General features: G+C 46.1%; 1 protein-coding gene across 6 annotated transcripts in view; it reads right to left on the minus strand.

Moving 5' to 3' along the window:
- Positions 1–11,310: 11,310 nt before the first annotated feature.
- LOC138658266 (uncharacterized) overlaps positions 11,311–26,761 on the minus strand; it is a 64,318-nt gene continuing 48,867 nt past the window's right edge. For 4 of the 6 annotated variants that reach the window (XM_069745768.1, XM_069745763.1, XM_069745766.1 and 1 more), the window contains 5 exons: positions 20,599–20,666; positions 14,996–15,085; positions 13,141–13,339; positions 12,901–13,057; positions 11,311–12,787 (listed from right to left, as the gene is read on the minus strand). In XM_069745768.1, the coding sequence (XP_069601869.1) occupies positions 11,638–12,787; positions 12,901–13,057; positions 13,141–13,339; positions 14,996–15,085; positions 20,599–20,666 (1,664 nt within the window). In that variant the 3' untranslated portion in view covers positions 11,311–11,637. Of the gene's footprint in view, positions 12,788–12,900; positions 13,058–13,140; positions 13,340–14,995; positions 15,086–16,659; positions 17,838–18,239; positions 18,651–20,598; positions 20,667–26,761 lie in introns of those variants that run through there. The other 2 variants (XM_069745757.1, XM_069745772.1) reach the window with 2 other exon arrangements.

Consider the following 26,761-nt stretch of genomic DNA (forward strand, 5'->3'; position numbering starts at 1 on the left):
ACTTAATGCAGCAGCCAGGGTCATCTACCTGGCTAATCAGTACTGAGACGTGTCCCCTCTTCGCCAGTCATTTCACTGGCTGCACATTCATTATAAGATCCAATTCAAAGTCATTGTTCTCACCCACAAAGCTCTCCACAGTGTGGCACCCCCTTTACATCTCCTCCCTCATTCCTGTCTATTAGCCTAACTGACCACTGCGCTTGTCAAACGACCTTCAACTAAAATCTGCACAAATTCGTACCTTCCACTCCCATCTCAAAGACTTCTCCCGTGCTGCGCCAATCCTCTGGAATGCTCTACCCCAAGAAATTAAAACTATCCACAATCTGCACTATCCTCAAAACGCATTTGTTCAGAGAGGCCTATCATGCTCACTAATAATGTAATACCATAATTTTCCTCGGGATCAATAAAGTTTATCGTATCGCATTCAAAGTCATTTTATGTGGAAATGTGCATGTGTAGCCCATTCACTATCCTCATCTATCCCCCACTCCCTCAAGATGGCTGGACCATCATTGTAAATACACACCTGTACTTTGTACCTCCCCCACCGCATTGTAGATTGTAAGCTCTCACGAGCAGGGTTGTGTAAATTTAGCTTTATTGTATTAACGTTGTTACGTATGACTTGTGTTTTGAAACTGTTAGACTGTAAAGCGCTGCGGAATATGTTGGCACTATATAAAGCTTATTATTTTTATAGAATGAGAATGAAACGTCTGAAATCTCAACTGTAGAATTCACCAAGATGAAATTATCTGAATATAGATTAGAACTAAGAGGAATCCCTTCCTTAAAAAAAAGGTCTCTTTTAGAAAGACCCTTTTTCGTTCCGTTTATTTTTGTAAAAGAGTTTGTTTAACAAGTTTTTGGGCTTCTTTCCACCGGTTTTGAGTGGGTGAAGGACTTTCTACCAAATAGATTTCAGCGTTTCTGAGTTCCTGGAAGTCCGCCTGATCTTTTATGCTTTTCATTTCACTCCCAGCTATCTCTTTAATGAATAGACCCTTCAAATAAGCTTTTCATGGTCTCCCACACCACCGAAGCAGACCCTGCCCAATCATTACACTGGAAAAACTTTCAAATTGGAAGATATCTTATCTACATTTATAATTGGCAGCCAGAAAGCATTTATAGCCTTCACTGCTCAGTGAAAGTGGTACACGAAGTGGACCTTGGTCTAAGATGACCCTCGGTAAGTATTGAACGTCCCAAAGCAGCCCATCCATCAAGGAGTTACCCAGAGCTAGGTGAAAGTGTGAAAGGGAGGTAGGAGTTGTAGAATAGCAGGAATATTGCTAGACCTTAGGAAACCTGCTTCTCCACAGATGTCAGCGCCAGCTCTTTAATATATGACCCAAAGGGGGTAATATTGCCCCTGATGTCATGCCTTCCCTTGTCCCAGTGACCACCAATAATATTATTGACATTGCCTATAAATCGGCAGAGGTGGACCCTGAAGCTGTGCTAATAACCCTACCGCTGCATGGAGGTGGGATGTATACTGAAACAATAGAAATCACCAAATCAAATAACCTACATGTTAGATATGCAAACTGTTCGTCTATATCTGCATCTATATATATAATTGTCTAAGGGTTTGGCTGTCTGTCCTGGAAATCCCACGTCGCTGATTGGTCGAGGCCGCTAGGCCTCGACCAATCAGCGACGCGCAGTCTGCTGCGAATTTTGTAATCATCATTGTCCTCCACTGCTGTCAAGTGCCGCCATTGTGTTGTCTTAGGGTACCGTCACACTATACGATTTACCTACGATTACGACCAGTGATACGACCTGGTCGTGATCGTAGGTAAGTCGTAGTGTGGTCGCTGGGGAGCTGTCACACAGACAGCTCTCCAGCGACCAACGATGCCGAGGTCCCCGGGTAACCAGGGTAAACATCGGGTTACTAAGCACAGGACCGCGCTTAGTAACCCGATGTTTACCCTGGTCACCAGCGTAAAAAAAAAAAAACAGTACATACTTACATTCCGGTGTCTGTCCCTTGCCGCCTGCTTCCCGCACTCAGTGACTGCCGGCCATAAAGTGAAAGCACAGCACAGCGGTGACGTCACCGCTCTGCTCTGCTTTCACTTTATGGCCGGCAGTCACTGAGTGCGGGAAGCAGACGGCAAGGGACCTGACGGACACCGGAATGTAAGTATGTACTGTTTGTTTTTTTTTACATTTACGCTGGTAACCAGGGTAAACATCGGGTTACTAAGCGCGGCCCTGCGCTCAGTAACCCGATGTTTACCCTGGTTACAAGCGAACGCATCGCTAGATCGGTGTCACACACACCGATCTAGCGATGACAGCGGGAGATCCAGCGACGAAAGAAAGTTCCAAACGATCTGCTACGACGTACGATTCGCAGCAGGATCCCTGATCGCTGCTTCGTGTCAGACACAGCGATATCGTAACGATATCGCTGGAACGTCATGAATCGTACCGTCGTAGCGATCGAAATGGCACTGTGTGACGGTACCCTAAGGGTCTAATTGTCTATCTCGGATATCAGCCAATCAGCGATATTAGTGCGGGATTTAAACACCACTGACAGCGCAACATATTCTAGAATACCTAATGCTTTTGAATCGGGCCAACATCTAGTTATCATATATTAGCTAAAATGGGACCGCTGAGTGAATCAATGTGGACTCATTTAGAATACGATTATAGAGTGATGGCTTGACTGCATCCACCTCTTATTAACCATGGATGTTTTCTTTTTTTGTTTCCTGAAGACATTATGGAAGCGCTATAGGGCTGAATATACTGAAAAACTGCATCTCTTTTTACCCCGTCTAGGAGACCTTTGACATTCCTACTTAGAATTTGAATTGTTCCTGACATCAGAAGATTTAACCAGGATCCTACTGTCTTAAGGTGTTTGGTGCATTTTCTGAATTTTAACTATTCAATATTTTGAACTGAAATAGGACAACAAAGAATGGGATAAATCAAAGTTCCCAAACCTCAACCCCTCCCGTCACCCACATAAAAATGCAAGAAGTACGATCTCCCTCTCCCGCTGAGAGGGCAAGTCTACTCCCAACGCAGATGAAAACACTCCCATCATATATCAAAAGGCTCCCATTCTTACATTCCCCCTCTGCTACCATCTTACCAAAGAGATTTACATTGAGTTTAGAACAAATGAACATTAAGTTTCAATAAGATGACAAATCCCATAATACTAAATGTAACCATAGACTGAACAATCCTGTGAAAAAATTTCCCTCACTAAAAGGGAAAAAAATTTAAGAAACCCTCGTAGGGCCATCATATATTATCCTGGCAGTCCTCATTTCCGGATCTGCTGGATTTCCATGGCTGTCATTTGTAGCTGTCCTTAGTGCTGGTCTAGTAATGTCATGACCTCCTCTGCTTCCGTAAAGAAATTAGATTCATCAAAAGCATCAACCCTTGGTCGTGCCGGTTACAACATAGAATAAGACAGGTTTTGGTTCCTCAGCCGCTTGTTCACTTCCGTGAATTTCTGCCTCCGTTTTTGAACTTCCGCTGAGAAATCCAGAAAAATGGATACTTTTCTCCCATTTATATACAGGTCCTGTATGTCTCTTGCTCGTCTTAAAATGGTATCACAGTCTCTATAGTCCTGAATCATGGATATCATTGGGCGAGGGGGATGTCCAGAGGGTGAGGGTCTTGAAGGAACCCAATGCGCTCGTACAATAGCAAATAAAGGTGTAAGAACATCGATTATTTTTAAGCCAGTGTTCCATTAATTCAGTGGGAGAATTCCCTTCTGTATTTTCCATCTGGGATTCCTATAATTCTCAGTTTATTCCTCCTCATCCGGTCTTCTAGGTCGTCTGTCTCAGTAACCAGTTAAGATATACGTTGGACTGACCTAGTTTGGACCTTTTTCACATTCAGGATATTGTCCTCATTAGTGCTCACTCTCTCCTCCACAGCTCCGGTTCTCTAAACCATCCCCCTTCATCTCACACTTTGAGGGATATTCCCATCTCCAAGATCCTATCCCAATATACAGTAGGTGTAATAATAAGATTAGCAAATACTGCCAATTAGAAATGTAGTATACTTTATGTGATTCACTATGTCTCTTTCCTCATGTGCAGGCATTGCAGGACCTTATCTATCAATGGTTACGACTAGTGATGAGCGAGTGTACTCGTTGCTCGGGTCTCCCCGAACATGTTTGGTTGATCTCCGAGTATTTGTAACTGCTCGTATGAATTAGTTTTCGTAGCCTCAACTGCATTATTTACGGCTGCTAGCTAGGTTGAATACATGTGAGGGCTGCCGGTTTGTTAGGGAATTCCCACATGTATTCAGGCTGTCCAGAAGCCGTAAATCATGCAGCTGAGGCTACGAAAACCAAATCTCCAAGCACACCCAAGTACTCGGAGATCACCCAAGTATGCTCGGGAGACCCGAGCAACAATGGTACTCACTCATCACTAGTTACGACCACTAACAGCTGTGACTATATTAGTGGATAAACAAAGGTTGCAAAGAATAAGCATGTCCTATACATGTAAACCTGTGTACACAATAATTAAAGGAAATCACCCTCAAAGTGATACATGTACATCTACAAAATAAGTATGAATAAACAAATCGCAATGAAACAACCAATTAGAAACCCAACTGAAAAGTCTAAGCACGGAAGATATATAATAAAGAGGGATTTTTGGTTCTTACCGTAAAATCTCTTTCTTGGAGCCTTCACTGGGGGACACAGGTAACCATGGGTGTATGCTGCTGTCACTAGGAGGCTGACACTATGCAAATAAAGTAACTCCTCCCTGGCAGTATACACCCTCCGACAGGCACCAGGCAACTCAGTTGGTGCAAAAGCAGTAGTAGGAACAGGTAATATATAACTCAACCTATGTACCAACCCACAAGAACAGGACGTTGGCCAACACGGTACAACTTCACGGGAGGGTGCTGTGTCCCCAAATGAAGGCACCAAGAAAGAGATTTTACGGTAAGAACCAAAAATCCCTCTTTCTTTCTCGCCTCATTGGGGGACACAGGTAACCATGGGACGTCCAAAAGCAGTCCCTACAGCGGGATATTCTGCAGAAAACGAGGAGATAGGTTGGCCGGTCAAAAAACGCCTCATACCCAGGCTCGCGTCCGCAGAAGCCTGAGTATGCACCTTGTAAAATTTTACAAAGGTGTGAATGGATGACCATGTTGCTGCCCTGCAAACCTGTGAGGCCAAAGCTTGGTGACAAACTGCCCAGGAAGTTCCCACAGCCCGGGTAGAGTGAGCCTTCACCCCCGACGGAGGCAGTTTGTCTTGAACACGGTATGCCTCCACAACCGCCGTGGACTTGGAGGCGGGGAGCCCCTTTCGCCGCCCCTTCTGAGACTATGAACAGAAAATCAGCCTGACGAAAAGAGGCAGTTCTGGCGAGATAAATTCGGATAGCCCTGACCACATCCAACTTGTGAAGAGATTTCTCCAAGGGATGAACCGGGGAAGGGCACAAGGAAGGGAGGACAATGTCCTCATAGATGTGAAAAGTCGAAACCACCTTTGGTAGAAAGGAAGGAACCGGACGAAGAACCACTTCGTCCTGATGAAGGACTGGGAAGGGAGAACGACAGGATAATGCCGCCAGCTCCGACACTCTTCTAATGGAGGTGATGGCGACCAAACAGGTCACCTTCCAGGATAGAAGCGAGAAGGAAATGTCCTGAATCGGTTGAAAAGGCGCACACTGGAGGGCGTCCAAAACGAGGTTGAGGTCCCAAGGCTCGACAGGAGGACGATAAGGGGGAGCTGAGCGACCCCCTGGATGAAGGTTCTCACCTGAGGCAGGGAGGCCAGGCCTCTTTGAAAAAGAATGGACAGAGCGGAAATCTGACCCTTCAAAGGTGCTAAGGGAAAGACCCGAATCTAGACCCGCTTGAAGGAAACTGAGAAGAGATGGAAGGGAAAAGGTCATAGGAAACAGATTGTCCTGACACCACTGGAAAAAGGCCTTCCAACACCTGTGATCAATACACGAGGAAGCCAGTTTTCTAGCCCTTATCATAGTCTGGATGACGCTATGAGAAAAACCAGTGTCGTTCAGGACCGCGGCCTCAATGGCCATACCGTTAAATTCAGAGACCGAGAATTCGGGTGGAAGAGGGGCCCCTGCGAAAGAAGGTCCGGATGATCCGGAAGCCTCCACGGAACATCCGATAGCATGTTCACCAGTTCCGCATACCAGGCCCTGCGAGGCCAAGCTGGAGCTACTGAGAGTACAGGGATCCCTTCTGTCTTGATCTTTTTTACGACCCTTGGGATCAATGGGAGGAATGGGAACAGATAGGGCATCTGGAACTGAGTCCACGGGATCACGAGTGCGTCGCATCCGACGGCCATCGGATCCCGTGATCTGGGGAAGTACTGGGGAACCTTGTGGTTTGCCCGGGAAGCCATCAAGTCGACGTCTGGGACGCCCCACCGCTGGCAAATCTGGCTGAAGATTGAGGGGAGAAGAGACCACTCGCCCGCCACGATGCCCTGGGGATGTGGACGGCTGACAGAGAGGGAACGTGATCCTCCGCCCAACGCAGAATTTTTGCCACTTCCGCCATGACTTATGGGCTGCGAATCCCTTCATGATGGTCTATGTAAGCCACGGCCGTGATGTTGTCCGACTGAATGCGGACCGGTTTCCCTGAAAGGAGAGACTCCCAGCGGATGAGGGCTAGGAAGATGGCTCTGATTTCCAAGAGGTTGATAGGGAGGCGCGCCTCCTGAGCAGTCCAGCGGCCCTGGGCCGTGAGGTGGAGAAAAACTGCTCCCCAACCTTGGAGACTGGCGTCGGTGGAGATCACCTGCCAGCGGGGAGGGAGGAATGACCTCTCGCGCAGCAAGGAGGTGGACAGCGTCCACCAAGAGAGAGACTGTTTCACTCTGGGGGAGAGGCGAAACGGGCGATCCAGGGAAAGTGGATTCCTGTCCCAGGCCAACAGAAGGGCCAGCTGGAGGGGACGAGAGTGGAACTGGGCATAGGGGACCGCTTCCATGGAGGTGACCATCTTTCCCAGAACCCTCATGGCAAGGCAGAGACGGAGGATTCGGGCTCTTTAGTGCCCTGACCCCTCGACGAAGAGAAAGGAACTTCTCTTTGGGAAGAAAGACCTGAGCCAGAGAGGTGTCGAATTCCATGCCCAGGAACTCCAGCCGCTGAGTTGGAATCAGGGAAGACTTCTGGTAATTGATTATCCAGCTGAGGCGAAGAAGCGTGTCCAGAGTAAGCTGGAGGCTCTGGCTGCAATCCCGACGGGAAGGACCCTTGATCAAGAGGTCGTCGAGGTATGGGATTACCAGAATCCCCTTTGAACGTAGGATGGCCATGACCGCTGCCATGACCTTCGTAAAGACCCTGGGCGCAGACGCCAGACCGAAAGGGAGGGCCGTGAACTGATAATGATGACCCTGGATTATGAACCAGAGGAATCTCTGATGTCATATGCAAATAGGGACGTGGAGGTACGCATCTCGGATACCCACGGAACATAGAAACTCTCCCGGTTCCATGGACGCGATCACCGAACGTAGAGATTCCATCCTGAAACGCCGAATCTGGAGATGGCGGTTCAGCCGCTTTAGATCCAAAATTGGATGGAGAGAACCGTCCTTTTTTTGGAACCACAAACAGGTTTGAGTAAAAACCCAAAAACCGCTCGCGATGAGGCACCGGAACTACAACTCCTGAGGCGAGGAGCGAATCGACGGCCTGGAGAAGTCCTGAGAAGTTGGCCTCCCACCCACCCTGTAGGGATTTCCAGGTGGGGGCGACCCGTCAGAGAACCTGTGGCCCCGAGATCCAGATAGTCTTGCGGGGTGGCTCTTAGCCTTCCAGCGCGGTGGAGGCCTGAAAGGCTTTCTTTGGTCTCCTTGCGAGGAAGAACGGTCCTGGTTGGGGTTTCCTGAGGGGGCAAAGGACCGAAAGGGATGAAAGTACTGGGGGCCCCTCTGGTTGAAGGGACGTTTCGGCTTGGATTGGGGTAAGGAGGTACTCTTACCACCCATAGCGTCCGAGATCATTTGATCCAGCTGCGTGCCGAAGAGTCTGGAACCCTGGAAGGGCAGACCAGTGAGGGATTTTTTAGAAGCGGGGTCAGCGTTCCACGCTTTTAGCCAGAGAATCCGGCGAATGGCCACAATGTTGCTGTTAGCCCTGGTGGAGCAGGCCGCTGCATCAAGGGAGGCAGTCATGAGGTATTTTCCCGCAAGAGAAATCTGATCCGCCAATTCAGACAGTTCCTCAGCAGGAGCAGAGGTCAAAATGCCCCTGCGCAGGGTTTTGACCCAGGCTGACACAGCCTTGGCTACCCAGGACGAGGTGAAACTAGGGCAGAGGGAGGCTCCAGAAGCCTCAAATGCCGATTTTTCTAATGTCTCGATTTGCCTGTCCGTGGGGTCCTTAGGGGATGCCGCGTCCGGGATAGACAGAACCGTCTGCGAGGATAGCCTGGAGACGGGCGGGTCGACCTTAGGAGACTCGGACCATTTGGAAACAAGGTCGGAGTGAAAAGGGTATAACACGTCAAGCCGTTTCCTGCCAGGGAAACGCTTGCCAGGATTTTCCCAGTGTGTAGAGGTAGTGTTGTAAAAACTCCCTGTGATTAGGAAAAAAACCTAGGACGTTTAATCCGCTTAAACACAACGGAGACGTCCTGAGAGCTTGCCTCATCCTCCTTAAGATCAAGCGTTTGAATGATAGCCGAAATAAGGCTATCAACCATCTCCTGTGTTCCGGAAGTCTGATCTGCATCAGAGTCAGATTCCGACAGAGGATAGATCAGACCCGACGTCCGCCTGCGAGGAGGGGGAACGGGCAGAAAGGGGAATCCTGTCCAGGGAACAGGAAGAGGATCTAGATAAGGTCAGTTTTCTGTCTCTTTTGTCTGGTCTGCCTCTGTGAGGGTCTAGAACAGGTGCGAGCGAATCGCCGTGTGAGGCGTTCGTGGCACTGGTGGCATTAGAGAGAAGCGGGATATGTTCAAGTGCCTGGACCAGGGACTGAGAAACCTTAGTCAGGTGGGACACTGATTGAGACATAGCAACAGCCCACTCCAGGGGAGGGGGGGTGCACTGATCCCGGGACCTAGGAGCTTCCTGAGGGACGGACATGGTGGGAGGAACGCAGGACGGGCAGAAGGCTGACCTGAGGCCCACTTTTTCTTACAGTGAGCGCAGGCGTAATGGATGGCCGTAGTTGCAAAGGCCGGGGTGGGGTCTGACATAGGTGGATATTACCTTGTCCTGGAGCGGAGTACTGCCGGGAGGAGTTGAGCCCGAGAGCAGTAGCGCTGAGCCTGCTGGAAAACAGCGACAGCGGTAGCCGCAGGTGCCTGCGATCCCCCGAAAATCTTGTCCCACGCGGTGTGCAGACTCTGACAGGGAGCAGGAAGCGGTAAAAAGAGCGCTGAGACAGCGCAACGCTGTGGGCGGGCACAAGCGCTGAAGGGGAAAGCAGAAAAGCCCCCAGCAGCGCTGAAAAATTCCCGGCCGCAATACTGCCAGCTCGTGGTGCCGAGAACAATGACAGCCTATATGCACTGAACAATCAATTAGGCTAAGTACACAGCATATAATCTGCATGCGCAAACGCATGCCAAAATGCATGGTTACGCTGCGTTTTTAATCTAAATCAGCTTACGCATGATGTAAAAAAATGCTGCATGCGCTGTTTCTGCGCATGCTTTCGAAATTTCCATGAATTTTGGTATGTGGTAAATGCTGTTCCAGGAGAATTTCCTTGACAAAAGCCACACACAATGGGCATGTGTCATTAAGATTCTGTATACATAGACCCTACACAGATGAAATCCTCATCTTTTGCTGCTGTATCCAGCTACAAGATGGATCTTGGCATGGAGAGCTTCTATCGTAACCTGGATTTGGAATTGAAATTGGCTTTTGCCTTTGCTGTGGCTTGTGAAGAAGAAAGAAGAGAAAGACTGAGATGACGTCGTCGTCGCTACTGGCAACAGCCCATGATTGAAGTCCGAGAGAGCCGTGGAGCCTATATTCGTTGTACACAGAGCTGCGTGAAAGCCCTGAGAAGTTATTGGACTATACGAGGATGTCTGAACGGAGTTTCGATGAATTGCTGCAATGTGTCCTAGGATCCATCACCAGGCAGGACACACAACTACGTTGAGCAATTCCTGCTGAGGAACGTCTATTGGTGACCCTGAGGTACGTAATTTTGAAAAACAAACATGTCGTTATTGTTATAAAAGCCATGTAGTTACCTTTTTTCCCCATTTTCTGTTCTGCAGATTCCTGGCTACTAGGGAGACCTTATCAATCTCTACATTTTCAATTTCGGATTGGAGTGTCCACCCTTTCTGAGATTGTTGGAGACACCTGCCGTGCTTTTTGTGCGTGAAGAATTCCTCCCCCCAACCCACAACTGAACTGTAGCTGGAAAATGCTGCAAAATTCCAGGAAATCTGTAATTTTCAAAACTGTTTGGGGCCTGTTAACGGAAAACATTCGGATTATGAAACCTGCTGGAAGTGGATCAGAGTATTTCAATTACAAAAATACTTTTCAATTGTTCTCATGGCGATTGAAGATGCAGAATTTTGGTTTGTTGCCGTTGGCTCATTTCGACAAGGAAATGCCTCTCAAACTTTAAAAAAATCTGACATGGGCAGACGTTTGTATGATAATAATTTCTATTTTCCACTGCCACAACCTCTTCTGAACACTGAAGGACCGCCAATGCCGTTTGTTGAGATTGGGTATGAGGCATTTCAAATGTGTGCCAACCTCATAAAACCGTACTCAAGTCGGAATTTGAATCACACCAAAAGGATTTTCAATTACCGACTGACAAGGGCACGAAGAACTGTGGAGTGTGCCTTTGGTTTGCTGGCATCAAAATGGCGCATTTTGGGAATACCAATCAATCTAAAAACTGAGAAAATTGATGATGTTTTCAAAGTGTGTGTTATGCACTATTACATCCTGGCAAAAGAGAGACAACAATTAGAACTTGACGAATCAGTTGCTAGCACTTTGCAGGATTACCGTGATCACCCTTGGAAGACTACAGTGGAAGTTGCCCAGATGAGGGATGTTTCCTGCTTACTTTTTTTTGGATATTAGTCGTGTGGCATGGCAAGACGATATGGTTTAATACACTTGTAAATGTACCTGTAATGTTTGCTAACTTTACTACTAATAAAACACCTCCAGTGAAACACCCATTGCTACTTCACTCAACAATACAATACACGCGAGTGTGTTTTCACATAAAGAGACAAAGAAAACACAGGAACTGTGCAAACAAAATACAAATTTTAATTACCAACAACAAATAACTGTTTATTTTCCATTAACCACCAATTGGGCTTATGTTCAGTGTCTGTCTGACGGCGAGATATTGTGGACCTTGGGGGTGTTGAGCTGTGATGATGGGGTAGGAGTCGATAAAAAGGTTACAGGGGAAGGGGCAATAAATTGCAGGATTGGCTCATGGTTGGACTGGACACATTGGGAGTTGAATCGCGGGAAGAGATAGACAAAATGGAAGAGAGAAACACAAGGGAAGGTGGAGACAGATTTGACAACAGAGACACATTGGGAGGTGTGGGTGGTGGGTCCTTTTATGGTCGACATTTTTTGCTCCGGGTCTTCATTTGCTGAGCAGAGTCACTAGTGGAAGTCGGGTTTTTGTAGGTACCTCTGCGTTTCTTGCTTGACTGAGTGGGAGTGGTGGCCTCTGTAGCAGTGTGCTGGCGTGCTGCTGGACTGGGCAGAGTGGTGGATGCTGCATGCTGGCGGGATGCTGCACTCGGCAGCGTGTTGGATGCTGCATGCTGCAGGGGTGCTAAACTGGGCAGCGTGGTGGATGCTGCATGCTGCAGGGGTGCTGCACTCGCCAGCGTGGTGGATGCTGCATGCTGCAGGGGTGCTGCACTCGCCAGCGTGGTGGATGCTGCATGCTGCAGGGGTGCTGCACTCGGCAGAGTGTTGGATGCTGCATGCTGCAGGGGTGCTAAACTGGGCAGTGTGGTGGATGCTGCATGCTGCAGGGGTGCTGGACTGGGCAGCATGATGGATGCTGCATGCTGCAGGGGTGCTGCACTCTGGAGCATGGTGATGCTGGGAATTGGGGGAACTGCCATAAGGTCCAGCGGTGGTGGTGCAGGATAGTTCGGTGCTGTCATCTTCTGCCACTGATGCTGTGCTTGGCCTTGTTGCTGTGTCGGGAAATAAATGTTCGCCTGCTGGTAATATCCAGCCTGCGGATGGTAGCTTCGGGACTGCTGCAATGCCTGGCTGTAAGCAGCCTGGCAGGCCAGCATGACGTTCAGCTGGAGTTCAGGCGTAAGGTTTTCCGACATGCCCCGCTCTATTGCAGAAAAAAAATGTTGCGCCGGTGTCTGAAGGTTGGCTTTCAGGCAGTCAAGCTGTCTGTGGACATCCTTCAAAAGTGTGTTCACCTGAGTGAACACACTGTCTATTCTATCTCCAGTCACCTTCATCCCATCCTGGAAGACCGAGCTTAAGTGAATAAACTCGGGCATGACTGACCTCTCCCAGGCCCTCTGCCGCTGACGAGAAGTCCCAACAAAAGCAGTGGAAGAGGGCTGGGAGAGGGGAAAACCTGATGGACCGGCTGCCTGTTCCCCAGCCTGTGAAGCCTGCCCAGTTACTGCATTCCTGGTGGATGATTGCGAGCGTTCCGTAGCTGGTCGCTGACGGGCCACTGCAACTGAGGACGATCCAGGTTCTGTGGTGCTGCTCCAGGTTCTGTGTGGAAAATAAATGAAAAACATTACAATAAAAATAAAAAGCGCCAACATATTCTGTAGAACTGAACAATTCAGATGTTAGATAATTGAATGCAACACAAAGATACTCACGGTCGATGAACAAGCGCAGGCCTCAGGAAAGCCAGCATGCGATGGTATTTGTATTTTGGTAGCTTTGGAGCAGCACCACTTCGAACCTTAATCTCCTCTCTCATGTCCTTATTGAAGCGATCCTTCATCGATCGCCAACGGACTTTTACGCTCTTCACTGTGAAGGGGGGAAAAAATAAAAATAAATTGTGAAACAATGCACCTACATTTACAGGTTCATCGCCGCATTGCAACACTTACAAAAATCCTTTCTGACTTGTGTGGTGGCACGGTCCCAATTACCCAAGAGCGATCGCGCCACTTCTTCCCAGAGTCTTCGAATCACCATTGAGTCAGAATGTTGACGATGACGGGTGTCCCACAACGCTCGTCGCTCTTGTACAAGATGAATCAGTTGTTCATTGTCGATGATGGTATTGGCTTCCTCACGTTGTGGAACCTAGACATCACAGAAACACAAAAAAATTATAAGTCATAGTTTTAAAGATGAAACACTTAACCCCCGAAGCTTTTTTCGGTTTTGCGTTTTTTTTTCGCTCCCCTCGTTCCCAGAGCCATATTTTTTTTATTTTTCAGTCAATATGACCATATGAGGGATTATTTTTTGCGGGACGAGTTGTACTGTTGAACGACACCATTGGTTTTACCATGTCGTGTACTAAAAAACGGAAAAAAATTCCAAGTGTGGTGAAATTGCAAAAAAGTGCAATCCCACACTAAATGCTAAAACTGACCGGCCATTGTGATTCTCCAGGTCATTACGAGTTCATAGACACCAAACATGTCTAAGTTCTTTTTTTTTTATCTAAGTAATGGAAAAAATTCCAAGCTTTGCAAAAAAAATAAAAAATTGAGCAATTTTCCGAGACCCGTAGTGTCTCTATTTTTTGTGATCTCGGGTTGGGTGAGGGCTTTTTTTTTGTGCGACAAGCTGACATTTTTAATGACACCATTTTGGTGCAGATACGTTCTTTTGATCGCCTGCTATTACATTTTCATGAAACGTTGCGCCGATCAAAAAAACGTAGTTCAGAAGTTTTTTGATTTTTTTTTCTCGCTACGCTGTTTAGTGATCAGATGAATCCTTTTTTTATTGATAGATCAGACTATTCTGAACGCGGCTATATCAAATGTGTGTATATTTGATTTTTTTATTGTTTTATTTTGAATGGGGTGAAAGGAGGCTGATTTGAACTTATTTTTTTTTTCATAATTTTTTTTTTTTTTTTTTTTTCTTCATTTGCCATGCTTCAATACCCTCCATGGGAGGCTAGAAGCTGGCATACCCTGATCGGCTCTGCTACATAGGAGCAATGCTCAGATCGCCCCTATGTAGAATTACAGCATTGCTATGAGTGCCGACCACAGGGTGGTGCTCATAGCAATCCGCCATCAACAACCATAGAGGTCTTGAGGAGACCTCTGGTTGTCATGCCGACGCACCGCTGACCCCCGATCATGCGAGTCAGCGGTGCGTGTATTTCTGGCCCGATGGCTGGAAGCGCGCGTTAAATGCCGCTGTTAAGTGTTTGAGAGCAGCATTTACCTAGTTAAAAGGCGCGGGCGGTTTGCGAATCTGCCCGTGTCAATTGCGGGCACATGTCAGCTGTTCAAAACAGCTGACATGTCCTGACTTTGAGGTGGGCTCACCACAGAAGCCTGCATCAAAGTGGGGGATACTGACACTGGTGTAATACTACGTCTGATTTCAGTAAGGGTATGTGCACACGTTGCAGAATTTGGCTGCGGATTCGCAGTTTTCCATGTTGTACAGTACTATGTAAAACTATGGAAAACCAAATCCGCAGTGCACATGCAGCGGAAAATTCAGAGCGGATACGCTGCGGTTTATTTTCCGCAGCATGTCAATTCTTTGTGCGGAATCCGCAGCGTTTTACACCTGCTCCATAACTGGAATCCGCAGGTGTAAAAACGCATGTGAAATCCACACAAAAACCGCGGTAATTCCGCAAGTAATCCGCAGGGCGTTTTACCTGTGGATTTTTCAGAATCTGCACGGAAAAATCCACACTCGAATCCGCAACGTGTGCACATACCCTAAGGGGTTAAACCAAAAACAATCAAGACTACTTGCACGCCGTCTTTCCACCTCAGGAACTCGGGCCCGACGACCCTGGGAAGAATCATCACTCAACTCCTCCGGCTGTTCAGCACCAGAAGTGTCCTGTAAAGAAAATACATGATTTTGAGATTGTATTGACTGTCATTACGACACATAAGTCCTAACTGTCATGTACCTGCTTCTCAGCACGTGACTTGGGGTTGCACTTGCAAGGGTTAATCTATCTCCTCTCTCTCAGTCCAGCATTCAGCCTCTGTCCTATGCTGCAATGGAGCATAAGTCACCCCTGACACAGTCCACGCACCCCGCTCATACACGCTGCCACCACTCACCGAACACACGGGCGATGAGTCCCGGAAATACTACTATTACTGTCTGCCAATCACCAGGATCACACACTCTAAGGCTATGGATTCTTTAGAGCATACAAGGTTCAAACTTATTAAAGTTTTAAGCTTTAATAGAAAAGGTACAGTGCTTACAATAAAAGATAAAAATATGTAAATAAAAAGTGACATACAAATATGCAAAACAGTTATAAAAATAAAAGGAGAAAACTTACAGAAATATCAAAACTTTGCAGTCAAGCATTCTGCTCCCTGAGAGAGGGATGAATATGGCTGACTCTCAATCTATGAACGTGTTTCTATGTGTAAAGGCCTACTTTATAGAGTCAACCCGGGAGTCAGATTTCTAGACCAGCCTCTCAGGTTAATATTCTAATCCTTGGTTTGTGACTGGATCCTGGCTATTACCAATGAATACATTATTTTTCTTTGAACACTCTTCGTGTAATCTTTCTTTCTCAGAGTAAATATACAATGTCAGGCTGCAATTTGGCATCTTTCCATCAAAGGCACTAGGAGGTATGAAGTGTTTCCAATTCTGTGTGTGCTCTGGAAATCCCCCCTGGGGTGACTGGAGACTGCCTGCTCAGGATAACATAGGTCATGACCTTTTTGAGAGCTGCAGTCTAAAGGTACCATCACACTCAGCGACGCTGCAGCGATATAGACAACGATCCGACCTAAACTAGATCGCTGGAGCATCAATCATGTCTACTAAGATTTAAAGACGCGCGTCGTGGTAGAGGGACCGGACACTCTTCCATACACTCAGCAGTAAGTACTGTGGCTTTATTACTGCCGCCGAGCAATATAACTTATACAGCTCATCCTATTGGGAGAACAATTTTTAGGCTCTCGGAGGCTATAGTTACGGCGGCGGTCACCGCACTTTAAATCTTAGTAGACATGGGCGGGTAATACCCTGTTATAATGTGGATTTTGTGTGGGTTATACCACGGATATCTAAGAGGGAGATTTAAGTAAACTATTGGATGAATATATGCTTTGTGGTTTTTTGAGTTTAGTTTAGTTGTCCCTCACATTTGAGATACCTGTTTTTTTTTGTTATATTTTATGATATATGAATTCAATTGTTAAATAAAAATTATTTTATTGGGCTAAATGAGATGGTTGTGCTTTTCTGTGTCACTACTGGTTGCAGTTATATGTGATATGGACGGAATGGATAGTTAGCTTATAGCACAAATTAATATCGGATCATAAGTTTGGATAAATGATTATATACATATACATATATATATATATTTATTTTCACTCATACATTATGTGGATATGTAAACAATGTAAACAATAAATCTAAAGAAAAGAGACCATGTGAAGCTAATAAAGTTTATTGACATATTAAACCAGTAACAAATGACGGTAACGAGAAATTTGAGGCCATGCGAACCAAATGTTAAGATCGAGCAGTTAACTGGTCGCTCAACACAAACAGTAACGATACATGCAACAAATCGTTTATTTACAGATTTTCTATGAATTTCTGTACGTATACATACTAGGCCGGCAACTCGCTGTGATTAACCATGGCCGTAAATACGGGAGGAGCCGACATCAGCAGAAGGAACGCATATGCGTCCCTCTGCTGATGAAAGCTCCTCCCGTATTTACGGCCGTGTTTTCCTACGAGTTGCCGGCCATGTGTATACGGACCACAATTTTGTATGAATTTTGGTCCGTATACACACGGCCGGCAACTCGCTGTGGTTAACCACGGCCGTACATACGGGAGGAGCTGACATCGGCAGAAGGAACGAATATACGTCCCTTCTTCTGCCGATGTCAGCTCCTGCCGTATGCACGGAGAGTTGCTGGACGTGTGTATACGGTCCAAAATTTATAGAAAATTGTGGCCCACAAAACTACCGGTAAATGAAGGCCAAAAAAAAACCAGCAGTGTGAACGTATGAAGTGCTTAGGAAACAGAAGTCTCTATCGTTTTCAGTCCAAGAACACTACAGATGTTGATAGTAGGTGTCAATCTCGCTGTACTAGTGTGTGGCCGTAGAAGGTCCTTGCGAAAAGTCACCAAAAGAAGGGGGTGGAGGTGGTGTCCAAAACTGCAAATGATGTGGGGCCGGTCTGCGGACAGGAGTGCTGTGCATGGGCTCTTGCTGGTGTCCCCGAGAAAACTGGTCACTGGACTGACGGTCGCTGCTGGTCAACGTGGTTGTCTCAGTCAGTTTGCCTGCGGCTGCCATGTTCAAAACCTCGAACATGACTCTCTCCGCATACGTTCGCTGGGTAATGTCCAATCTATTTAAGCGTTCCGCAACGAAGGATGGGAATCTGGTGAGCTGGGTTGTGGCATGCTGGGTCATTATGTTGCTGGCCAGTGCCAGGAGATCCACAGGTGTGCCCGAAGTCGCATTTCTTTTGCGAGATGGGCGCAGTGGACGTGTCTGCTCCTCGACACACGGGCTTATGGAGGACTGAGGGGTCTCGTCGTCATTGCCTTCTGGTGTTTGGAGATGTTCAGGAGGCACCTGCGAGTACAGAGAAAAAAAAAAAGTCAATAACAAACACATCAACCCTAGAGAGCCCCCACCTCCCCAACACCTCTATGCCCGTCCGTGGGAAGCTATGAGGAACAGTTATCTAGGTAGCAAACCACGGGGGTTACAGAGCTTACAGAGCTAGGCTGAACTACTTTTGCCGGCTATACTGTACGAATGTGCGGAAGACACAAAATTTAAATTTATTTTCGACTTTTGAAATAAGACAGCATTTAAAAGTAGGGAAGGACTGTTTGGACAGGAAGTGACAAATGTTATTATCTGGTAGATTAAACATGAAAAACGTGAATTATTATTATTGGAAACCGCGCAGTATCATAAACATACAAGACACAGGGCATGCTACAAGCAGGGAAGCTAGGGGGTACTTACATGCTCGTCAGAAGACTCGGGCAGGATCTCTTCGGCAGATGGCGCACAAAGGCTTGTCACGGTCTTGGACGGGAGAGGGATTTCCTGGTCCCGAGTGAACGCCAGCAGGTCATAGTACCACAACTTGGGCACATACACGTCGTCGGTTCCGGCCCCAGACTTCACGGACTTTTCCACCTTGTTCAGTTCTTTTTTGTAGACTGTGCGGAGAGCCTGGATCTTCTTCCGCACAATGTTATCATCCACCGTCTCAGTGGGAAGATGCTGCTTGTAGAGGGCCAACAGTTTCTCGTAAGCAGCTTTCTTCTTGTAGCGGTTGCGGTAATCCGCAGACTTCATCTTCCACAAGCAGGGCAGGGAGCGGTACATGTCGATGAGTTCCCGAACAAACTCCTGGTCATTGGCAGACATCTGAAAGAAAGAAATAGTAAAGTTACAGCAAGCAAGAAAGCGAACGCTCAAAATGGCTGCCAGCCAGCCAGCGCAAAAGCGTATTTGTTTACAAACTTGCAAGCTCAAACAGATCTCTGTAGAGATGTAGTATACATCACTCTACAATACACATAAATTAGCATTGCTGCATGGCAGATGAAACAAACAGCACAAAGATATTACTAACCGTTGATAAGCTGAAAGAGATAGAGGACGAAGACGTCGGGAGTATGCAGAGTTCCGGACAGGACGCTCCCGTGAGGCTCGTAGGTGGCGGAGGACGCACAAGTGATTGCAAAGGAAAGACTGAGTAGAGTCGCGGTTTATATTTCGGAACGCAGCTACAGATGATCCTGCTGTGGCCTATCAGCGTTCACAGGGAGACGGCGTCACAGCCACTCATTTCCGCCCAGCTATCAACCATTGTTCCTGCTGCAAGTTCCCTCCCAGGCCGTCGCGGCTGAGGGCGTCTCTTTCTGTAATATAACACGTCTGCCTACCTAGAAGGAGACGCTGCGACGCCCCCTATGCTCGTTGCTGGCGTCGTTGCTTTTGATGTCAAACATGACGATACACGCCGACCTGGCGACGAAATAAAGTTCTGGACTTCTAGCTCTGACCAGCGATGGCACAGCGGGATCCAGATCGCTGCTGCGTGTCAAACACAACGAGATCACTATCCAGGACGCTGCAACGTCACGGTCGTTCTCGTTGCAAAGTTGCTGAGTGTGACGGTACCTTTACAGAAATATCTAAACTTTGCAGTCTGGCATTCTGCTCCGTGAGGGAGGGATGAGTATGGAATGGCTCACATCAGCTTGGCTGCCCCTCAATTTGTGAACGTGTTTCTATGTGTAAAGGCCTAACAGAGTCAACCTGGGCGTCAGATTTCTAGACCAGCCTCTCAGGTTAATATTTGTGACTGGATCCTGGCTATTTTACCAATGAATACATTACATTATTTTTCTTCGAACACTCTTCATGTAATCTTTCTTACTCAGAGCCAGGCTGCAATTTGGCATCTTCCCATCAAAGGCACTAGGAGGTGTGAAGTGTTTACAATTCTGTGTGTTCTGGAAATCCCCCCTAGGGTGACAGGAAACCAGGAGACTGCCTGCTCAGGATAACATAGGTCATGACCTTTGTGAGAGCTACAGTCTAAGGGTGGTTTCACATTTGCTTTTTTTACATTTTTGCGGAAAAAAACGCATGCGTTTTTTCCCTATATTTAACATTAAAAACGCATGCGTTTTTTTGTATGCGTTTTGACACATTTTTGCAACGCATGCATTTTTTTTCTGCATGCGTTGTGTTGCAGAAATGCAACATGTAGTATTTTTAGCGGCGTTTTTTTGCGGCAAAAAAATGCATTGCTGTCTATGTAAACGCATGCGTTTTTAACCACATGCGTTTGCATGCGTTAAAAACGCATGCGTTTTTTTAAAAAACAAAAAAACACACTGATAAACCACCCCACACCATAAAATTGATAAAGGGATCCTACCCCTAACCCTAATCCCTTAAAGGGTAGGGTTAGGGGTAGGGTTAGGATCCCTTTAGGGTTAGAGGTAGGGTTAGGATCCCTACCCCTAACCCTAGCTCTTTCTGTTTATAGTGGGTTTTTTACTTTATTTTGATGATTGGCAGCTGTCACACATTTATCTGCATGCGTTTAAAAAATGCAAACGCATGAAAAAACGCATGTAAACGCGTCAAAACGCCGTGTTTTGTTTACCACATGCAAAAACGCATGCGTTAAAAAAATGCAGCGTTTACATGCGTTTTTTTCACCATGCGTTTTTTTTAAAAAACGCATGCGTTTTGAAACGCAAGTGTGAAACCAGCCTAACAGATGTTAATTTACTGCTGGTCATACATTCATACATATTCCACTACAGATACAGATCGGTATAGCAAATGTACTCACTTCATTGGTGTCTTGTCCACTCTGGGGAGCGCCCAGGTCTTCAGTCGAGGACATGTTGGAATAGAAGGCTGCAAGAGAGACAGTACACACTGCATAATATGACAAACACAAAGAGACAGAGTACAGACTGCAGTGGGAGAGACAGAGACATTTTCATAGCTTCTATAATCATATCCATAGTCTTCAGATGAAATCCAGAGTGTTGTGATCACGTCAAGAGTCTTGAGAGTACTGAAATTACAGTGTCCACACCCCCTTTTTATACAGCTTGGTTTCTGGGGTGGCTGAAACCAGTTCCTGGACATGTTCAGTCTGAAGTACGCATGCGCATCGAACGCATACATGCGCATATCCTTGTGTACCAATGCGTTCCCACATACAGTAATGCGTTGTTTTGATGCATTCATCCGCATGTGTATGCCTGCGCATATTTGACGCCTCAAAAAATGCAACATGTTGAGTTCGCTGGACACAGTAAAATTATGCACAGGGACGCATCTGCATACAAACTGATTCCAACGCATGTCCCTGCGTACACAATGTTTAAGCTAGGTACGAATGACGCATGCGCACAGTACACAGGCCTACGCTGTGCAAAAAAACGCTAATGTGAAACCGCCAGATCACTAAGTGCGATTTGTCACGTGCAGTCTATCCGTATAGATTGGCTACTAAAGAACTACTGATCAGCAAATATTCACCGATCGGTTGTCGTTTAATGCCACAGGTTGGACAGTTTCTGTAAACGAAACCTGCTGTCTAAAGTCCCTTGATAACGTTGGCAGAAACCCGCGATACTGACAGGCTCTGATGATTGTCTAATGGATATGGAGACTGTGGACAATTTACCGTCAGGGGAAAACATTGATCCAGCATGCCCAATTTCGGGTTGCCAATTGTATTATATCCTGGAGAGAAGTCGCCGTGATGCCTGGTGACGGCTCTCTCAGAGTTGGCCAAACAATTGCTCGGTCAGCAGCCGTCTACAGTGGACGACCTCACTTATCAATTGTGTTGTATGGCTAATCAGCAAGGAGACAGATATAGAATTGCAATAAAATGTGAGAATATTAAAAGGACCTAGAATAAAAGACACACAAGGACCACACTACTGTACCTGCGATAAGTGCAAGTGCTCAAACAACCAGCGCTCGTATAGAAAGACTCAACCTCACCAATGTGCCATAATGAAACATTCTGCCAACCTGGATGGCAGGAACAAGAGAGGGATGGTTCCTATATAACCCCGTCGTGCCCCGTGTATATCTCCTGACCTAAGAAGGGCAGAACCCGATTGTGGCACTGCTGGGAAAATAGACTTTTACAAAAAAAAACTGCTGAAATTAAGCATTCTATTGAGTCCCTGGGGTGGCATATCCATCTGGATTCCCTTTGTAACAACACTTTATTGAAGTTACCCCACCTGGAGTAGTTTAATCCTGTCAATCCCCAAAAAGGTAATAACTGATGTTACCCTGATGGTCACTATTGATGTGTGTAGCTGGAGATGTGCCACGTTTGCTCCTCCGCTTGTCTCCTGAAATCAATTTGCCACAAGCAGATAGCCTTATAGATGATGCCCCTCATTTTGCAATTAATTCTCCAATATGGAGCTCTTCACCAGTACTATCATTACGGAAAGGTTTTCCTGCTTGGATCGACTCAAGTGCCACACAGATGCCACATTTGTAAGATCGCCCAAGTTTCGTTGGTAGCCAGGTGTACCACACGGTCACCGGTGGACCGAGTCTTGGGGTAAGTGATCATGGGGGAAGTTACCGATGATTTTACAAATGTCCTCATCCATCCTGAGTATTTTCCAGAGTTTACTGAGGATCTCCCTAACCAGTGGTTAGATGAGACAAATGGATTGGTCTTTGATTACCGATTTGTCCTGAGATACCAGAAGTCCCTCTCGCTCTGTCTTAGTGAATGATGGAAGGACTCCCTCAACACCAGGTCAGGGTGGCTCCTTGTCAGAAATCTCTCTCTGAGATCATTAGATTTACACGTCATTGACAAATCTGACCCACAAATCCATGAGTATGGTAAATTAAGACATGGTTTCAGGAAAAACCACGGTATCCTCCAACCAGCCAAGGAACAGGTTCGTGTAACTTGCTGCCCATGGCAGCGGCCCAGAGCTGGGGGTGGATATTCCTGGCAGAGGTGAAAAACTTATTGGCCAGAACAAATTCAAGGAGGGTTCGCACAAGATTATTATGTTAGAAGTATTGACAACCCCTTGCTGAGAGAAAGTATTCAACACAATCTATGCCTTTATTATGGGGGGACTGAGGAATACAAGACCTCAATGTCAATGCAAGCCATGAAAGTGTCCTGTTCAATAGAAATTCATTCCAGTCTACGTAGAAAATCCTTTGTGTCCCTGATGTATGAGGGTAAGATAATCACAAAGGGTCTAACGATGTAGTCTAGAATAGACTCCTACATTGTGTCCAACACTACCAATTCCAGACACAATTGGTCTCCCTTTAATAGGTGTGTCACGATAATGTAAAAATGCCATATTATGAGTTCAGTTCTAGAAGGTTCCATGGCACACACACACACACACAGCAGATTCAAACCCCCCACTGCATTCGCTGATACAAAAACAAAGCCCTATGGCAGACACACGCTGTGGGCTCGCTGACACCCCCTCTTCAGCTGCATAGGAAACTGACTTCCACTACACACTTTACAACTTGATACCAATGTGCAGCAGCCCCCAACTGAGTAGTTTATGGCATTAAGCTGGGAAAGGCAGCAATAGTACCATGTGTTCTATTGTTCATGTTCATGTAGAAACTTAACAGTAAGGCATAACTTGACTCCAATTAGTGACAGAGGTATGAAAGTTATATATTTGGTATGTGCAACAATAGGGCTACCCACCCGTGCGTTTTCTAAGCTCAGCGCTTAGCAGAAATTGAGAAACGCATTACTGCTTAAGCGGGTCAAATATCTACCTCGTGTTTATACTTCAATAAACCCCCATGACGTGGTCAGCATCATGATCATTGTGTCGTTCTTCTACGAGGTTCATACGGCGAGAAATGTGTAGAGATGGCTTTTCATAATTTTAAGAAAGGGGAGTATTCAGCCCCTGAGTGAGGTCACCATGGGAAGTGCTTGGGTTTTGGGCACAGGGATAAGTGAGTGTCGCCCTTCCCCTGAGCCACATGGTCTGCTATGAAATATGAGAGAACTGTAAGTCTATTTTCTTCCGTTAATCCCTTTTTATTTGTAATTGTCTGTACATATGATACTTTTCTTTTATAATATCCATTTACCTTTTTATAAACACTGCCTACCTTTTTGGAGTAAAATATATAAAATTACTAGCTTCATTTCTCCTTGCTCTATAACGTACTGTCACATCCTGTGAAGTGAATTACGCTACTAATTGGGTTGGCTCCAGACCCGTTATTAATTAAGAAATCGGAGCTGATTTGTCCTGCGCTTTTGGGAACCTGGTAGCGACTGGCAGCGTTGATAATTATTGTTCCTGCCTGTGTGGGAGTAGTTATATTGCCCTCACTGCAGTGTGCCCATTAGCCAGTACATAGTAAGGCAGCCTTTCTGGTGACCAATTATCCTAGGTGCAGTACCCTGCCTGACCTGAGGGTGAGGAGGGCACCAGAGAGCTGCAAGTTTCAAACCGGAACTGGGAAGTGGGATATAGATAAATCCCCTTCAGAAAAGAACTGGGGCAACCAAACAACCCCGGTTCATGACATATTGGGGGGGATGATAAAGTTATCCCCCTGAGATTCGTGACATATTGGTGGCAGAGTGGTGGGATAATAGAGTATTAGCGATCGAGTTTGAGCAATCATTCCCCGCACTAAAAACTTCTAGCGAAGACTTTCCGCAAAAAAGTTTTGGAGAACGAACTCCGTGTTTACTAGTCCTGAGACAATTGTGTGTATAGAAATTACCCCCTACCCTTCTCTTCGTCTTTCTGTCCTATCTTTTATTTGGCAACCATGGCTATGCTGGGAGTAAAGGAGCCAAAACGGTTAGAGCGTATGTCAGCATGATGAGTAAGTGTGGTCTGTCTCTAGAAGGATGGCTCTAAAAAAGGAAAACAGCAAAGATGACAGCAGAAATATGCCAGAAATGAGCCAGAAGTGAACAGAAGGTAAGACTAACCACTGTTAATAAATGTACTAAATTTCTTTCCCTTTCCACCACACTTACTCATCATGCTGAAATACGCTCTAACAGTTTTGGCGCCTTTACTCCTCACTCTCCTTCGTTATCCCCAAACCCCAGCACCCTCTAACCAAGTAATTATCTCTCCTTCCCTCCTGCTTCCCCACCTGACCTGCTCCTCAACCTTAGAGCTCTCCTAATAATACACAAAACAAGCCGCCCACTCTCCTCCCACCTACTCTGTCTCTCTCTGCTTCTCCTCACTGCTGGCCACATATCTCCCAATCCTGGACCCCCACAGCTCATACCTCCCATTATCACCCCCTTCTATCGCTCCCAACCCAACATAAACACCCGATATTTGGCCCAACTCAAATCAGTGCCACTGACGCCCACCACCCTGCTTCCTCTCTCTGGATCACTCTGGAATGCCTGCTCTGTCTGCAATAAACCCCACCTGATTCACGATCTCTACCTATTTGTAATCTCTTCAACAACTTACAATCTGGCTTCGGTCCCCACCATTCCACTGAGACTGCCCTGATCAAACTTACAAACGACTTGCAGCCAAAGCTAACAGACAATTCTCTATACTACTCCTTCTAGACTTGTCCTCTGCCTTCGACACAGTTGACCACGGCCTCCTACTACAGATCCTCTCTTCCTTTGGTGTCAAAGACCTCGCCCTATCCTGGATCTCCTCATACCTTACATTTAGCGTTTCCTACTCCCATACTACCTCTTCATCTCGCCCCCTCTCTGTTGGCATCCCTCAAGGCTCTGTCCTAGGACCTCTTCTCTTTTCAATCTATACAATTAGCCTGGGACAAATCAAAGTCCTATGGCTTCCAGTACCATCTATATGCCGATGACACTCAATCTACCTCTGTGTCCCAGATGTCACCTCTCTGCTGTCCATGTCCAGAATCCAAGAGTGTCTGTCAGTCATATGCTCCTCCTCCTCTCGCTTCCTCAAGCTCAATGTGGACAAAACCGAACTAATTATCTTTCCTCCATCTCACACGTCTTCCCCTACCTGATCTATCTATCACAATAAATTAATTTAGACTTTCCCCCGTCCAGGTAATCCACTGCCTCGGAGTAACCCTGAACTCTGCCCTGTCCTTTAACCCTGCTGTTCTGTTCGTGTCCACTGTACACTTGTACGGCTCCGGTCATTTTTGACCGGACCTATTAAAATGCTGTTTTAGCTACTTAAAAATTTTTTTTTGAATACCTGTTGCATTATTATACTATATGTAAACATGGTTGGTCATTATAACAAAAAAAAAAAAAATGTAAACAACTCAATGTTATTTATTTTGTGTTTATAAAGGTTACAAGAGCTTATTGAATTCTGCACAGAAATTACAAATTTGAGCTTAACGAACTAAACCAACTACTACTATAACAACTATAACTAACTAACTAAAATTAACTATAGTATAAAATTTCACTGCGTGCAAACATTTTGAAAAAAATAGTAAAAATAAAAGAAAAAAATCAGTTTTTTTCAGAAAATTGTAACAATTCTATTTTTTACATTCAGGACAACAATAATAAACATGTCTCTTGCACATATATTTTTCGCAACGAAAACAAGTCATGTTTGATTTGTGGTCATTATTAGGAGGGCAAAAGCAGCATCTCTTTCTTTTGATGCTGGCAGTTGTGCTGATTGAGGATGCTGATTCAGTTGCAGTGCTGGTGGAGGCTGTGGTTTGAGCATGCTGCTGGATGCTTTGCACAATGGCAAGCGCTCCTTCACTTCTGGGATTCACAGGTCTCTCTGCAATAAAAGGCCTAATTAGGGACTGTCCTAGCTCTTCCAGAAAGTCTTCTTTTATGTAGTTTGTTTCTGTTCCAGTTGGGATCTGTTTCACACCATAACACAAATGCGTTGTAGGCGGAAACATCAAGAATATTATAAAAAATAATCATTGGCCACCGATTGGTTTTTCGTTTGCAAGTATAAGTTGTTATTAGTTGGTCAAGTGTATCT

Source organism: Ranitomeya imitator, chromosome 1, assembly GCF_032444005.1.
Source record: "Ranitomeya imitator isolate aRanImi1 chromosome 1, aRanImi1.pri, whole genome shotgun sequence".
NCBI classification, from domain to species: Eukaryota; Metazoa; Chordata; class Amphibia; order Anura; family Dendrobatidae; genus Ranitomeya; species Ranitomeya imitator.